Below are 14,665 nucleotides of genomic sequence, written 5' to 3' on the forward strand. Positions count from 1 at the left end.
TCTCATGTTATTATTTAAAATAACTAAGGAACTTCAGCAGAAAAGAGTTTGCTAAGATGGAGTTAAGATTTCAGCCACATGACACTGCCTTGAGTAGTTATCTTGCATGCTGTCACCTTAGTTCCCTACTTCCCAGTTTTCTAGCATTTGCCACTCCTTTATGGTAAGAGACATGTGGAGGAACTTAACTCTGCGTTTTCTGATTTTCTAATGTTTGAACTTGGACATTTAAACTCATGTCCAGGAAAGGTATGATCACCACTAGGCAATGTTATGCGGCCACAAACTTAACTCCAACTTAATTTTTTTTTCCTCTCGTGAATAAATATTTATATATTTTAAAATTTCAAAGTAACTGGTCATGGCAAATATTTGCAAATTCAACTTGAAGAAGAGACTTGGAACACTGATGAGTAAAAAGAGGGGGCATGGAGAGAGGGCAATGGCCTGCAAGAGGTATAGAGTGAGGGCCTGGAAAAGGAGAGCAATTACACAGAATAGCATGGAGCCAGGATGAATTAATAGAGGAGCAGGAACGCAAAAAAGGGGGACTAGGAGGACAGGCATGCCGGATAGCAGGAATGTCTTAGGCTGTACCTCTCAAGCCCCTCAGCTTTTCTGCGCTTTGGCTCTCAAGCTCAATGTCTTTCCAACTTTCTTGCTCCCTGACTCCCCTGAACAACAATCCTCCAGTGTTCCATGCAATTGAGGAACCAGTGAGACCTAGGTAGGCTGGGGGCGAGGAACTTGCAAACTACAGTGGAGCAGAGAATGATAGAGACTGTATGCTGATTTAAGCTCACTGTTGCTCAGCCTACCTAACCCCAGCCCCATTTCTCCCACCACAATCTTTACTCTCTATCACCCACTGGCCTTATGACTTATCAGAGCAGAGCACCACTCTGGTAAACCACAGGAAGTAGCAGACCTTGAAGTTATGCTTGCCAGGGTGTGGATGAGGAAGTGCCAAGGAACTGAGGTGCCAGAAGGGACCAGGAAATTCCTGGGATAGCTGGAGGAGCCACAGAGAACAGGAATGGCAGAAAACCTGTGAGACAGACAGGCTGGGCAGCCATGAGTCTATCTGGCTCACCTGGATACATGCATATGACAGCTGGCGAGTTGAGACAGGCGGGGCAGCTCAGAAAATGGTAGTAACAGAATGAGCTGTTCCATGGGCTAACCTCAGTGAAACTCAAATAGGCTATCTTGTGTGTTTAATTTTAAAATGTCAGAAATTTTCTCTCTCAAAGATACTATCAGAATGTGCATAGGATATCAGAATGCATACTTGTGTGATGACTGGGGTTTGTGGTTGTTAGCAAAAGGAACCAAAAACATGAAACAAGCCAACTTTTTCAAAAAAAGAAACATTTAAAAATGTTTCCTCTGCAAAAATTAGTTAAATTTCACTGCAAAAGTTACATAAGAAGTTCAACTGTCCCTTGGAGAGTTATTTTGTCAGATTTGGAGACTAAATTAAGTCTTCATCATATAAAACAGAGGTAGTATAGAGTTTAGTCATGCTTTAAATTGATATCACAACACAAAATTAACTAAAGAATCACTAGTAAAGCCTCCATAATTAGTGCCTAACCATTCTGACTTATATTAGGTCATTATTTTTTTTATTTTTTTTTACAATAGTTATTGGTATAAAATAAATCTTAAAGTCTGACTATATATTTAGAGAGATGCAAAACAGGGCCTTATACACCTGCAAAAATGGAACCAGTACCTGATCTGAACTTTAAAATAAAAATATTCATCCCAAAACATGGAAAGATCTGTATTTTTAAACTTTCCTGCTGCAGTAAACATGGCACTAGTTCAAACATGGAGCTACGTATTGCAATCAAGCCCCTATATGCCTGTAGTTCAATATTATTAAGGAGACCGAAGTAGTCAGAGTTGTACTGGTGCCATATTCTGTTGTATCTGTAAAAGCTAAGTATTTAGTTCCTATCCCAGACATGCAGGGATACAGCTAGTAAAATCATTTACTGTGTGATTTAACAATATTCATGCCTGCAGATCAGTTTTAAAGTAAGGCCCTGATTCTGCAACTGATAGCACCAGCACACTGCTGCACCCATGCCAAGTCCCACTGACTTCAGTGGGGCTCTTGGGGGCAGCCCAGCAATCTGTCCACACCATGTGTTGCAGGATTAGGGCCCATTTTTATGCATTTATTTGAGATAACAGACTTCTCTTCACTTATCCTCTTAAGACACCTGCTTTATTGCAGAAATGTTGTGGTTCTTTGTATATGTAAATAGGGCTGTATTTTTGTGTTTAGCGTTTATTTGCTGTAGTCTTGATTTGTTTGTGTAAGGAAAGGGTTGTTTCTATTTTTTCCATATTTTTTAAAAATGCACACAGAGTAATCCTTCAGGAGAACTAACTTCATGTGAAAGTTGAGCTTTTTTTATTTAGTTATCTGTGCATGTAAAAAAAGTCCTACATAGCTTTTTGGGGGAGAAAAGTATTTTCCTCACACCCAGTCAAAGAAGTTAAATTAATTTTCTTCATTTAAAAAAATTTTATCTTTAAAGTAAGGCCGTGAAAAGTTACAGACCAAAGCAATACTTTCCTCTTAAAAACAAATAAGATCAAACGGGGGGTAAATGTGAAAGGTAATTTGCAACTATCTATAGCTGTAATGAAAATTTCATTTCTGTAATTCTAAAGATTTACATAAAATCAGTATCTGCAACCTTTTGTGTACTGGTTACCTTCTATATTGCCACCCTTACTTATCTATGGGACTACTGCCATAGTTAAGTCATACTGCTGATCTACTTATGTAGTAAAACATTGAATGCAAGGCAGAATTGGCTTAGACTACACACACTATAATTTTATGCTACTAAATATATTATAGTACTGCTTCTATTAACTTCTTCAATTTGGAATGGACATTGATCAGTTACTCAGATTTTAGCCGAAGTACCAACCTAAAAACACTGCATTTTTCTTTTCAACAAGATAATACAAGGGACAGTTCAAGCAAAAGTATTTCACCTAAAGATGTTCAAACTGAAATTCTCGCCCCTCAATCATGTTTTCTGGAACTGTTTTTGTTTTTGTTTAGATGAGTTTGTGCCTGTTTCAGAGTAATCAATCCATAAGGAAAATCTGTAAACTTCCTAAAATGTATAATGCATTTTGACTGGGTTGAATTTGTATATCTACTGTAAAATGAGAAGGTATATATATATTTTTTTCATTATGGTAAGTGTATGGTGAACATACCTTGCTATAAACTATTAATAGGGGTAATCCAGATAGTCAGTAGGATCGTCTCTAAATGTATTATTTATAAGGCATGTTTAATTTGTTTATTGTTAGGGCATTATGTTCTTCTAGAATTAAAAAATAGTATAAATAGATGTTAAAAATGTAAAGTTAAAACAGTACAATTAATCTATTAAATTGAACATATTTAAACAAAGCTATAAAATAAGAATTTAACAGTTTTCCCAGTGGAGGAATAAGTATACTAGTGAGCATAATTTTTGAAAGGCACTTTACATGTAACAATTTAAGCTATAATACTGATTCTGAAGAATTTCAAATTAGAAATATTAGTCTCTAGTGAAATAGTGGAAAAGAATTCGTGGGCCCCAGCATCACCACAGATTCTTAATGAAAACGTGAACCAAATATTTACAAAACCTGAAACAATGTTCTATGGTAAAAACTGCATGTTCCATTAATATTTGACTGGTATGCAAGTGTACATTTTAAGCAAGTTCTTTGGACAAGTTATGATGCTGTCACAGTTCAAGACTAGTGATACATTAAAAAGTAATAATATTGTTTCTTCCCTTTAACCCTTCAAATGTATTTAAAGGTAGCCTTCTCCATCATTAACTTTTATATGCAGTAGCACTTAGATTACTTTAAAATTAAAGATGGGAGGGGTAATCATGAGACTAGAAGTTAGACAAGCCAGAGGCTATTCCAGATCAGGGATTCACTGTGTGTTTTGGGAAAGACATTTACCCAATGTGGGCCTCAGTTTCCCTACCAGTAAAAAAAATAGGATTAATAATTCTTACCCCACAGGGGTGTTTTGAGGTTTAAACAGAGGTTGTGTAATGCTTTTCAATCATCTGATAAGAGCACTGTAAAGGGTTGGGGAAGTCTGCGGGAAGGTTGGGCTGCTGTTGAAAATCACCATTACAACGGCACTCATGCGCTCTCTGTCCACGTGCCCTGAATGACGGGGAGTGGTGAGGCTAGAAGAGAATTTTTGGGCAGTGGCTAGGAAGCCCAGAGCTGTCTGAGGATAGGATCTGGATTTCCAACCACAGTTGCAGAAAAGAAAGGGAGGGAGCTGGAACATAGCTCCTTACACCAGGAAAAGCACTCTGGTTTGCTGCGCATGGGGATTGAGAGGTGGCAAAGATAACGTCAGTCAGACCTTAATCTGCATAAAAAAAGATCCAGTTAAATGTGGCGGGTGTAATCTGGCGAGAAAATGAGGTTAAATATGGCCTTAGTGCGAGGCTTCCTGCATAGATAAAAACATTCTCTTCCACCTGACGAGCAGCACAGGGTGGGGGGTAACAAACACAACGGTGACAGTCAACAGACACCCGCTGCAAAGTGCATTGTATGGAAAGAGATGGAACCAAAAAATGAGATGTCAAATGCATGCAAGAAAATGCCCCTGTAGGAGTCCCGCCACCCCCACCCCCCCGCCGTATTAACCCCCCACTTCGCAGCCTGGAGGTGAGCTGGCCCCCAGCCCCCCACCCCCTTAACCCGCTAGGCACATTAACCCACAGCATCACCGGCATGAGACGCGGAGAGAGAAGAATGTTACTCGACCTTTCGTCCCCCGCATGGTGCCTGTCAGAGTCGGGCATGTTTGGGCCAAGGACTGGGTTTGGGGGGTTGGCGAACAGGCTTTCAAAGGCCATGGTGGGTGAGCAGGAGGAGGGAGGTGGAGGAGGAAGGCAGGACACTGCTGCTGCCCGTGGTGGTGGTGGTGAGGAGGAGGAGGCGGCGCGCACTCGGCGGCGCAGGAGGAGGAGGAGGGTCGGTCCCTCAGCGAGGAGAGATGATGAAGGTTTCACTCACGGTTACTTAGTGAGACACTAACAGTCACTCTGTGCAGGAGGCTGCACAGGGTGAGCCCGGCCGCCCCGCTGCCCGCTCTGGCAGTCCGCGCGGGCAGGCGGGGCCGGCGGCGCGGCGGCGGCGCGGCCCGGAGGAGCAGGCCCGGGGCACAGGAGGAGGAGGACACACGGGGGGTAGGGAGTGCTGGTGGCCGGAGATGCCCGGTTATTTCTTCCTTACAAACATGGCGCCCGCCCGCCCGAGACACTCTCACAAAATGGCGGCGGCGCGGCCCGAATGCGCTCAGCGCCTCGGCCAACAACAACAGCTTCTTCCGCGCCAGGAGGAGTCGGAGGGCGATGGCGTCTTACAGCCGTCGTCGAGCCCCGCCCCTCGCTCCCATTGGGCCGCGCCGCCAGCGTCACGGAACGGGAAGCCGACCATTGGGAGAACTCGCTGCCAATCGCAGGACGCGAGGAGGAGGGCCTTACTGATCACCGCCCTGTCTGTGCTTAGATTGAAAGAAATGACTAGGAATACCGTCCTCCTCCGCGGCGCAGGGATATCTAAGGGCAGGGAGAGGAAAAAGAGTCCGCCTGTGTCACGTGTCTTCCAAGGCGCTAAAGGGGGAGAGGGCGGGACCGAGCCTGTGGCCGGCGGGAGGTGCAGACCCCTGGTGCCAGTGCCCGTGCCCAGGAGCTGTGGGTGGTGCCCGCACCCCGGCAGATCAATAACCCGCTGCACCTGGTGTTTGGCCCTCCGGGGAGCCGCCTGCCCCCACCCATGAGCGCGCCCCTCAGGTCCACAGCCCAGCCTGCTGTGGCAGGGCACATGGCGACGCGGGCTGGGCTGGGCTGGCTGCTTGAAGGGGAACACCAGTCATCCTCTTCCCCGCTGTGGCTGTCTGCCCCGCCCCAGCCTCCCACAGCCCTGGCCTGCCAACCCCAGAGCTTCCAAAACCATGGCCCATGGGGGTGACAGGTAGTGTTGCTCACACTCCCAAATACGTATTGGGTAAGGGGATTTTGGACCTTGCTGCAGGACCTCTCACCCCATGTGTCCTCCCCAGTCCAACAGCTATTTCTACCCTCAAATCAACCCTGTCTTTACAGCGCCTACTTCAGTTCTCACCCCCACCAGCTCCCACCCAGGCCTGGCACTGGTTCTCTCCCCACATCAGTTCTGTCTGACCCTTAGCCCCCACATCTGCCCAGCCCCCAATCTCTCCATCAGTTCAGCCCCCAATCAGCTGCTCCTAAATTATGCCCCCACACGCCAGTTTTGCTGCCCCAGACCCAACTCTGCTCTTCCTGGGGCTCTTTAGCCCCTCTCCCACTGCTGCCCTCCCCAGGCCTGGGAGCCAGATGGGGCAGCTCCAGGGTTTCTTTACCCCGTTGCCCCTTCCTAGGCCAGGGGGTGCAGGGAGCTCACAGATAGGGTTACCAACCCTCCCGGTTTCTCCCGGAATCAGGTCCTATCTCCCAGAGGCTACTGAAGCCAAACTGGGAGATTTTAGATGCTAAAACTCTGGCAATGCAGCAGGGCTAAGGCAGGCTCCCTGCCTGTCATGGCCCCACACTGCTCCCAGAAGCAGCCAGCATGTCCCTGTGTCCCCAAGGGGGTGGTGGGGCAGGGGTCTCCGCGCCCCAAGCACCAACTCTTCAGCTCCTATTGGCCAGGAACTGTGGGCAATGGGAACTGCGGGGCCAGCGCTTGTGGGTGCAGGCAGCATGCAGAGCCTTCTGCCCCCATTCCCCAGGGCCAGACATGGAGGCCGCTTCTGGTAGTGGGGCTAGGGCAGAGAGGGAGCCTGCCTTAACCTCACTGTGCTGCCACCTGGCAGCTGCCTGCCTGAGGTCAACACCTCCTGGCTGGAGCCTGAACCTTGCACCTCCTCCTGCATCCCTGTGGGGAGGGGATAGCTCAGTAGTTTGAGCATTGGCCTGCTAAACCTAGAGTTGTGAGTTCAAACCCTGAGGGGACCACTTACAGATCTGGGGCAAAAAATGGTCCTGCTAGTGAAGGCAGGGGGCTGGACTCAATGACCTTTCAAGGTCCTTTCCAGTTCTAAGATATTGGTATATCTCCAATTATTATTTATTTATTTTTAAACTCCATCCCAGAGCCCACACGCCTTACCCCCTCCCGCACCCAAACTCCCAGAGCCTGAATCCCACACCCCCTCCTGCACCCCAACTCCCTGCCCCAGGCTCGGCTCAGCGCCCCCTCCCACACTCCAAACCCCTCAGCCCCAGCCTAGAGCCCACACCCCCTGCCCGGTGAAAGTGACAGGAGGAGGGGAGGGGAGGGGAGTGGGCGTGGTCCCAGAAGGGGTGGGGCAGGGGGGCACAGGTGTTTGGGTTTGTGTGATTAGGCAGTTAGCAATCCTACTCGCAGGAGAGGGGGCGGGGTAGAGGGGACCTTGCTCAGAGCAAGAGGTAGGGATGCCTTGAGCTGCTGCGCTCTTTCTGCCCTCTCCTCTCCCCTCCATGTGGAGAGGGAGGAAGTGTTCTGCCTGCTTCCAGTAGCAGCCCTGATTGGCTGCTCTTCCCCAGGAGGCAGGGCAGTGGGGAAAGCGGCCAATCAGAGGGGTTTTCCCTCCAGTAGGACTGAAATTTGTTAGTGGGCTGGAGCATCTCCTGTCATCACCAGACTGGCTACAACCCTGTCCAATCCAGGAGAGAGGTGTGGTCTAAACCACGCCCTCTCAGAGAGATTTAGGCGCCAGCTCCCAGATGGAGGGAGGTGACTTTCTCTGCTTGAGTTTCACAGCCATGAACCTCATCCCCTAGAGTTAGTCTCCCCAAGTCATGTCAACCCTTTCCGACAACAAAACCAAGGTGGAGGAGGATTTGGTGCCCGCCCCATATGCTCTAACTCAGTGGTTAGAGTGCCCACATAGGATGTGGGAGACAGGGAAATGCACACCTTAGTATGAGGATCACACCAGGGCTGCAGTGTGAGCTTGGGGCTGGGTGTCGGGACTTAGGGAGCTCTGGGCATGCAGCAGCAGACATTTAGGTGCCAAGGGGACTTTACTGGTAGAAATGTAGGCACCTAGGGAATTTAGGTGCCAACGGGTAAGGCAAGGTGAGTGAGGTAATAGACATTGGTCCAATAGAAGATATGATCTCACCCGGCTTGTTTCTCTAATATCCTGGGACCGACATGGCTACAACTACGTACACTTAGGTGAGCTGAGCAGAGGTGTTGAGAATCTAAATTTTGAATTTTGGCACCTAAAGTGGCAGTTAGGGGCCTAAATTTCTTTGTGGATTCAGCCCCAAATCTCTTTCCACTCTCTTATTCTCCTTCTATGCTCCTCATGAGTCTCCTGTCTTCCACCTGTCCCCTAGATTCACTTGCCCCCATGTTTACCTTCTTTTCTCCTCAAAGCCTCCTACCCCTCACATAGTCTTTCTCTGCTATCCCTATTGCTCCGTCTCCTCTTACTCTCCATATTCTCTGTCCCCTGGGTCTCATTCCTGTACACACTATTCTCCTGCACCCAGCACCCAGTCATTCTCCCTCTATTTTATTTTATTCAGGTGGTGCTGATCTGCTTTTCAAAGGCAGGAGGGACCATGCGAAGCAGTTTGTTTATGTGCACAGGGATGTCGCTTGAATCCTCCTGAGACATCTCGATGAAACTTTCATGGAGGTTTGAGGGATGGCAGCCTTATTTCTTCCTCTGCGGTAGGACGCTTTCCCATGTCAGTCAGTGATCACTTCGGCTTGCACCACTGCAGTACATGGGCTGGCAGCATACAGCCCTGGCAGCATATGGGACGCCAGCAGCAGCTGGGCTCTCTCTGCCTTTGTTACCCTCCGGAGTGAAATATCAGGAGAAATCACCCCTGCCTGTGAAAAACAGTGCCAGTATACAGTGCCAATGCTCTACCCCGCTATATTCATGCAACCAAGCAATTCCCTCATTTCCCTCACCTCTGGTGGGCCATACTCACCATGGCTGGTACTGTGACTGACACGGTGCACAAGCAATCCCAAGCAGAAGTAAGAACGTAGTGCTTAAAACTTTAGGCAGGAAGGGGAGTGAGTTTCCCATCTTAACTTTCGTTTTCTGTAGTGAATAGACTGACAATGGTACCTCCGTGTGTTTGATCTGCAGCTGCTGCCATTGTGGCCTTCAGGGTCTCTCCCTCCACACCCAGAGAATGCCTGAGCCAGATAAGGAGAAAAAAGAGGACTTGGGATGACATGTTCAATGAGCTCCTGCAAGCTAATGTTGCATCGGACAGTCAGCACAGAGCCTGGCGGATGAACATTGAGGGCAACCTGGAGAAGGAAAAAGTGGAGAGGAGAAAAGTCTGGGAGTCCCAGCAGGAAAAGGAGAGGGAGATGCACCAGGACATAATGAGTCTTGTCAGGCGGAAAACACAGATGTTGCAGATCCTAGTGCACCCGCAGGTTCAACAGTCCTGGGCTTGCCTTCCTCTGCAGCCCATTGAGAACTCAATATTGGGACCTACCTATACTCCCCTCATTCTACATGGCATCAGGGGTCACTGCACTACCCCTACCACTCCGCCCTGTGGGACGTTAAAGACAATCACAGCTTCACATACACTGACCTGTGAAAGCCAAAGCTGGTGTATGTGTAGCTGAAATGGACATGAATATTGGTCCCAGGCAGTCTTTTACTGTCTGTGAGCGCAGATACAGGTGATGGAAATGGTCAGTGAAGTTTTTCTGGATGTCCTCAAGATACACCCTGCATATCTGCTGCTGTAGACCTTGCTGCACAAGCTCTATTAAGTACTTAAAAGATTCCTGAGTCACTGAGGAGAACAATGAGAATTGTCTAAAAATGATATAGATCTTGTCCCTTCACAAGTATTGTCTTCTTATGCTCCAATACAAATGTATGAACTGGCAGATTCTCACCAGCCCCCGGTGGTTCAGCAGACAGTCATTAATGCACTAATTCTAATAAAAGGGGTGAATCAGTATTTAATTTATCATCTACATCCCAGGCTCTAGTCCTCTTATCTTATTTCTTATCAAGGGCACAGTTTCCTGGGGAGGTGGGCCCCAGCCTGTGCCCTTCTCTCCCCAAACCCAGAACCTTTCCCCCAGCTGGTATTTGTCTCTTCTCCTGCCCTTTCTGCAGCTGTTTTGTTTCCAAGCTACTACTTGGGCCTCCCAGAGTGCACCTTCATTTGCTTCTCCCTTGGAATGAGATGGGTCTGGGATATATAGGCCCAGACCCATCCCACTCTCAGCCTCTGCGCAGACTGCTTAACTGGAGTCAGGTGCTTGGCTTTTTTTAAAGATGCTTGATAATTACCTATTCTGTACATTCCCTCTGAAGCACCTGGCATTGGCTTCTGTCGGAAGACAGGACACAGCTAGATGGACCTTTGATCTGACCCAGTATGGCCATTCTTATGTACTTTCCCCCTTGTGAAGAGTTCACTCCGTCACATGTTGATTTTATTGATTTCTTCAAATTTTTAAAATACAACTAATTAAAGCATCTAAGTAACAGAAGGTGCTGTCATTGGCAGTGGCATGGAATTATTTTGGACTGTTTGGTAACTAGAGAAGGGTACTGGCCGGCTTTACAGATATTGGCCTAGATTCTCAGCTAGAAAGGTACAAATATTGGCCTAGATTCTCAGCTGCGGAAGCTCCCCTGAAGACCATGGAGCAATAGATACATACAAGCTGAGAATGTTGTGTCTCAGTAACGAACGGTTCAGTAGAAGCAGCTGCTTCTTTTCTGCAAACTTTGTTTTTCAGTGAGCTAAAGTGCAAGGTGGCTCTTGTCCTTGGTATGCTAAACTGTCTGAACTAGAGCTTCAGTGTCTAGGCTCTGAAGTGAGATCATTTATCTTAAAAGCCTTTGCACAAAGAGAAGCAATTTATGTCTGAAATTGACCAACAGTAGAGAGCGTTTCTTCCTACGGTATCATTCTCTCCAGCTCAGCTTCTGGTGTGCCAATAAAGCCTTGTAATCATCTAGAGGGCACCTTACCTTTACCAACACCCAAAGAACTGACAAGATGTCAGAAGGGAAGAAGATACCAGCCCTCTAAGGCAAACTCTGCATCAAAAATTCTATTGCTATCCGAACAGTATCAGGGGACATTTTATATAAAGTCAGTTTCCAGAAGAGAGAGAATATGAGAGTAAAGAATCAGTTAATGGGCATATACTGACCATGAAAGAAGTGTTTTAAATAACTTTTCTAGTTAAAGGGAAAACTCACAGCCAGAATGAATTAAAAGTGGATTTCTGCAGAACAACGCTGCACTAAGCCGTAAGCATGACCCTGTCATGTAACAGGGTATTTCAGTATGGAAAAAAAAAGCAAGTTGATTTTTAATAGTAAGTGAATGGGGCCTAAAAAATGGAGGATGGCTGTGAAAACATTGGTTCCTAAAAATAAATGCAGTATAATCCAAATGGTATCAGAGCAAAAGATCCAGCTGCCCACATCTCTGACATGTGGCATTTTTACTAAGCATTCCCATTCTGGAATAATCTTTCAGATGATGTGACATAACTTTGGTCTTTTAGCAGGAATATACATTTACTTTAGATAGTATCAGGGAGCAGCAGTGTACTTTCAAGGAACAAAATTAGGGAGGCCTCTATTATGCTTCTAGGCACCTTAAATTAACAGGAAAGAACCTACGCCCCAGATACAGTGCTTGCTCTCGAGGGAAGGCTAACAATGCATTTGTGAAGTGCAGTGCAAATTGCTGGTGCTGCCAGTCAGAGTGAAATTTACACTTATGAAAGGGCAGAATCTCACAGTAGTCAAGCTACCTTTATAGCATTCCGAAATCTGGCAGTATTTCCAGGTTTTGCAATTTTCCTACAAAAAGGCACAATATGTCCTGCAGCGTTTCCTTATTTCTTTGATCTCCTATCTGTTGTTTTGGCTTCTTCTGATTTGGGGTTTTACATGTATATTTTCAGTGTAACCTCCTTTTTTATTTGCTTTTGGGATTGTAAGTAGTTTTCCTTTGATCTTGCTTCCAACTGTAATGACTTTCCTCTTTCTCCCTCCCTCACTAATTCCTGCCTGTATGTACTTTTCCTTACTTCTAATAATAGATGAAAGTCATTCATTGTAAGAGCTAGATTGAACTGGACTGTGTATGGATTTAATGGTCCTAGAGTTTATTGATGCTACTATACATGAGAACACTATAAAACTGAGACGCCAGGAGCTTCTCAGTGCAAACTGAGGGCACCCCATACTGTAACTCACATCAGGCCTGACACACTCATTGTCCCAACACACTGTTGTCATATTATATATCTCAAAGGTGTCATGTAAGGTATCATATGAGAAGTGGTGATACGCTGGTCTCAAAATCATTGCGTAATGTATATATGGATTCTGTACAAAGAGTTATGTATGCATGCTGCAAATACATTCTTAAAATGTGTTTGGAAGGCAGCACATGAGCCCAGCCTGCCCTAGACAAAGAAATGTGGCTTTACCTCTCTGACCAGCTTGGTTACAGACAGAGGACAATGAAAGTACATTTACATATAAGATAAACAAAGCCATCAAGCTAAACAAGAGAGGGAGAAGACCATTTAACATTCACATTGTGGGACAGTGTCTGCATCCCAGGAAGCCTTCCTGATTCTTAAGGCTGATATAATGATCTTTGAGTAATAGAAAGGGAGCAAAAAGACCTCTTAGTTATCCATCACTAAGGGGACATATAGGCTACAGCACTCTCTGAGCCTGTGGAAGTTGAACTCCTAGTCTAGAGAGCTGTGGATGCTGTTACTTGGAAGTAAGTAAGAAAACTGCTTCGACAAAGATTGCAATTTACTAAAATTTATTTTAGTTACCAGCAAGTGTGTTTTATTTGTAACCATACCTGTCTGTTTTATCCTTGCTTAGCACCATTTAAATCTCTGTTCTTTGTTAAACACACTTTTCCTTGTTTTATTACAAAGCCTGCTGTGTATTGAAGTGAAGTGTGAGTCTTCAGCCAAACTAACAGGCTGATGTGTGCTCACTCTCTTTGGAAGCAGTGTCTCTTTGGACATCGCAGAGATACTGTAATTGCCAGGGTCACCTCTGGAGCCCTTTTAAAAATTGAGCACAGGACAAGTTGGACTGAGGGGATGTCAGTAAAGAAAAATTGTGTCTCACTGATCTCAGAATTATTTAAGCACATCAGTAAACTAGTGTATAAAGAAGAACAGGTTGACATAGTTTATTTAGACTTCCTGAAGGCCTTCAGCAAGGTCCCACACAAGAGGCAACTGAAGCAGCTAAACAGTCATAGATTGAGAGGCAAAGTATTGTCCTGGGTCTAAACCCGGCTAGGAGACAGAAAGCAAAGAGTAGGATTAAATGGTCGATTTACATCATGGCAAAAGGTGAACAGCAGGGCCTCAGGGATCCGCACTAGGTCCCATGTTGTTTGATATATTTATTAATGATCTAGAAAGGGGAGGGAGCAGTGAGGTAGCAAAATCTGCAGATGACACAGTTATTTAGGTTAGTCAGGACCACAGCAGACTGTGAGGAATTTCAGAAAAAACAACACAAGCTAGGAGAATGGGCCACACAATGGCAAATGAAATCCAGTGTCAATAAATGCAAAGTAATGCACATTGAAGGGTAAAATTTAAACTACTCACACATCTTACAGGGTCCTAAGCTAACTGTATCAATTCCAGAAAGGGAATGTAAGCAAAAAAGCAAACAAGACGTTTAGATGCATAAGGAAAGAGATGGTGCATAATACAGATGGTGCATAATATTCTAATGCTTAGTGCACAATACAGACAACATTCTAATGCCTCACCCAGATACTGTGTGCAGTATGGGGCATCCCATCTCAAACAGGAAATTGCAGATCTAGAGGTCTGAAAAGAGGGTCCTGGAGAAAATCTCCCATGAAGAGAGATTGAAAAGATTGGGATTATTACCTGAGAAAGAAGAGGAGTAAGAGGGGGCATGATAGAAGTCTACAGTATAATGAATGGTGTAGAGAAGGCAGATCAGAAACATCTGTTCTCTCTGGTAACACAAGAACATGGGGACTTTCAATTAAAAGATGGGAAATTCAAATCTGGTAAAAGGACCTTACTGCTACAGGAAACTGCTCAGGCCAAAAACTTAACAAGATTGAACATTTATGTGGATAAAAATATTCACAGTTAACGTAATTAGTGATGACAAGGGATATTAAACCTCCTGCTTCAGGGCTTAAAGGCGATCACTAATTATTAGAGATCAGGACAGGATCCAATGCAGGGTGCAGATTATCCAACATCTTCTACTGAGGGGTTTTTACACCTTCCTCTGAAGTATCTCATGTTGGCCATCATTCAAGACAGGATACAGGACAAGATGGACCTCAAGTCTCATCCATTCTGGCAGATGTTACCTTCAGGTTAATTTATAAGCCAGTAATGTGTCTGACAGGTTTCAGGGGGGCAGCCATGTTAGGCTGTATCAGCAAAAGCAATGAGGAGTGCTTGTGGCACCTGAGAGACTTACACATTTATTTGGGCATAAGCTTTCATGGGGCTATAACCCCCCCTCATCTGATGAAGTGGGTTATAGCCCATGAAAGGTGCCACAAGG

General features: G+C 45.7%; 1 protein-coding gene across 1 annotated transcript in view; it reads right to left on the reverse strand.

Annotated features, from left to right (window-relative positions):
- The window catches only part of ZC3H6 (zinc finger CCCH-type containing 6), a 67,124-nt gene extending 61,694 nt beyond the window's left edge, over positions 1 to 5,430 (reverse strand). Inside the window, exon 1 of the mRNA XM_045009593.1 lies at positions 4,840 to 5,430. Coding sequence (XP_044865528.1) covers positions 4,840 to 4,931 — 92 coding nt within the window. The 5' untranslated portion in view covers positions 4,932 to 5,430. The remainder of the gene's footprint in view (positions 1 to 4,839) is intronic.
- Positions 5,431 to 14,665: the final 9,235 nt, after the last annotated feature.

This window comes from Mauremys mutica, chromosome 3, assembly GCF_020497125.1.
Source record: "Mauremys mutica isolate MM-2020 ecotype Southern chromosome 3, ASM2049712v1, whole genome shotgun sequence".
Classification (NCBI taxonomy): Eukaryota; Metazoa; Chordata; order Testudines; family Geoemydidae; genus Mauremys; species Mauremys mutica.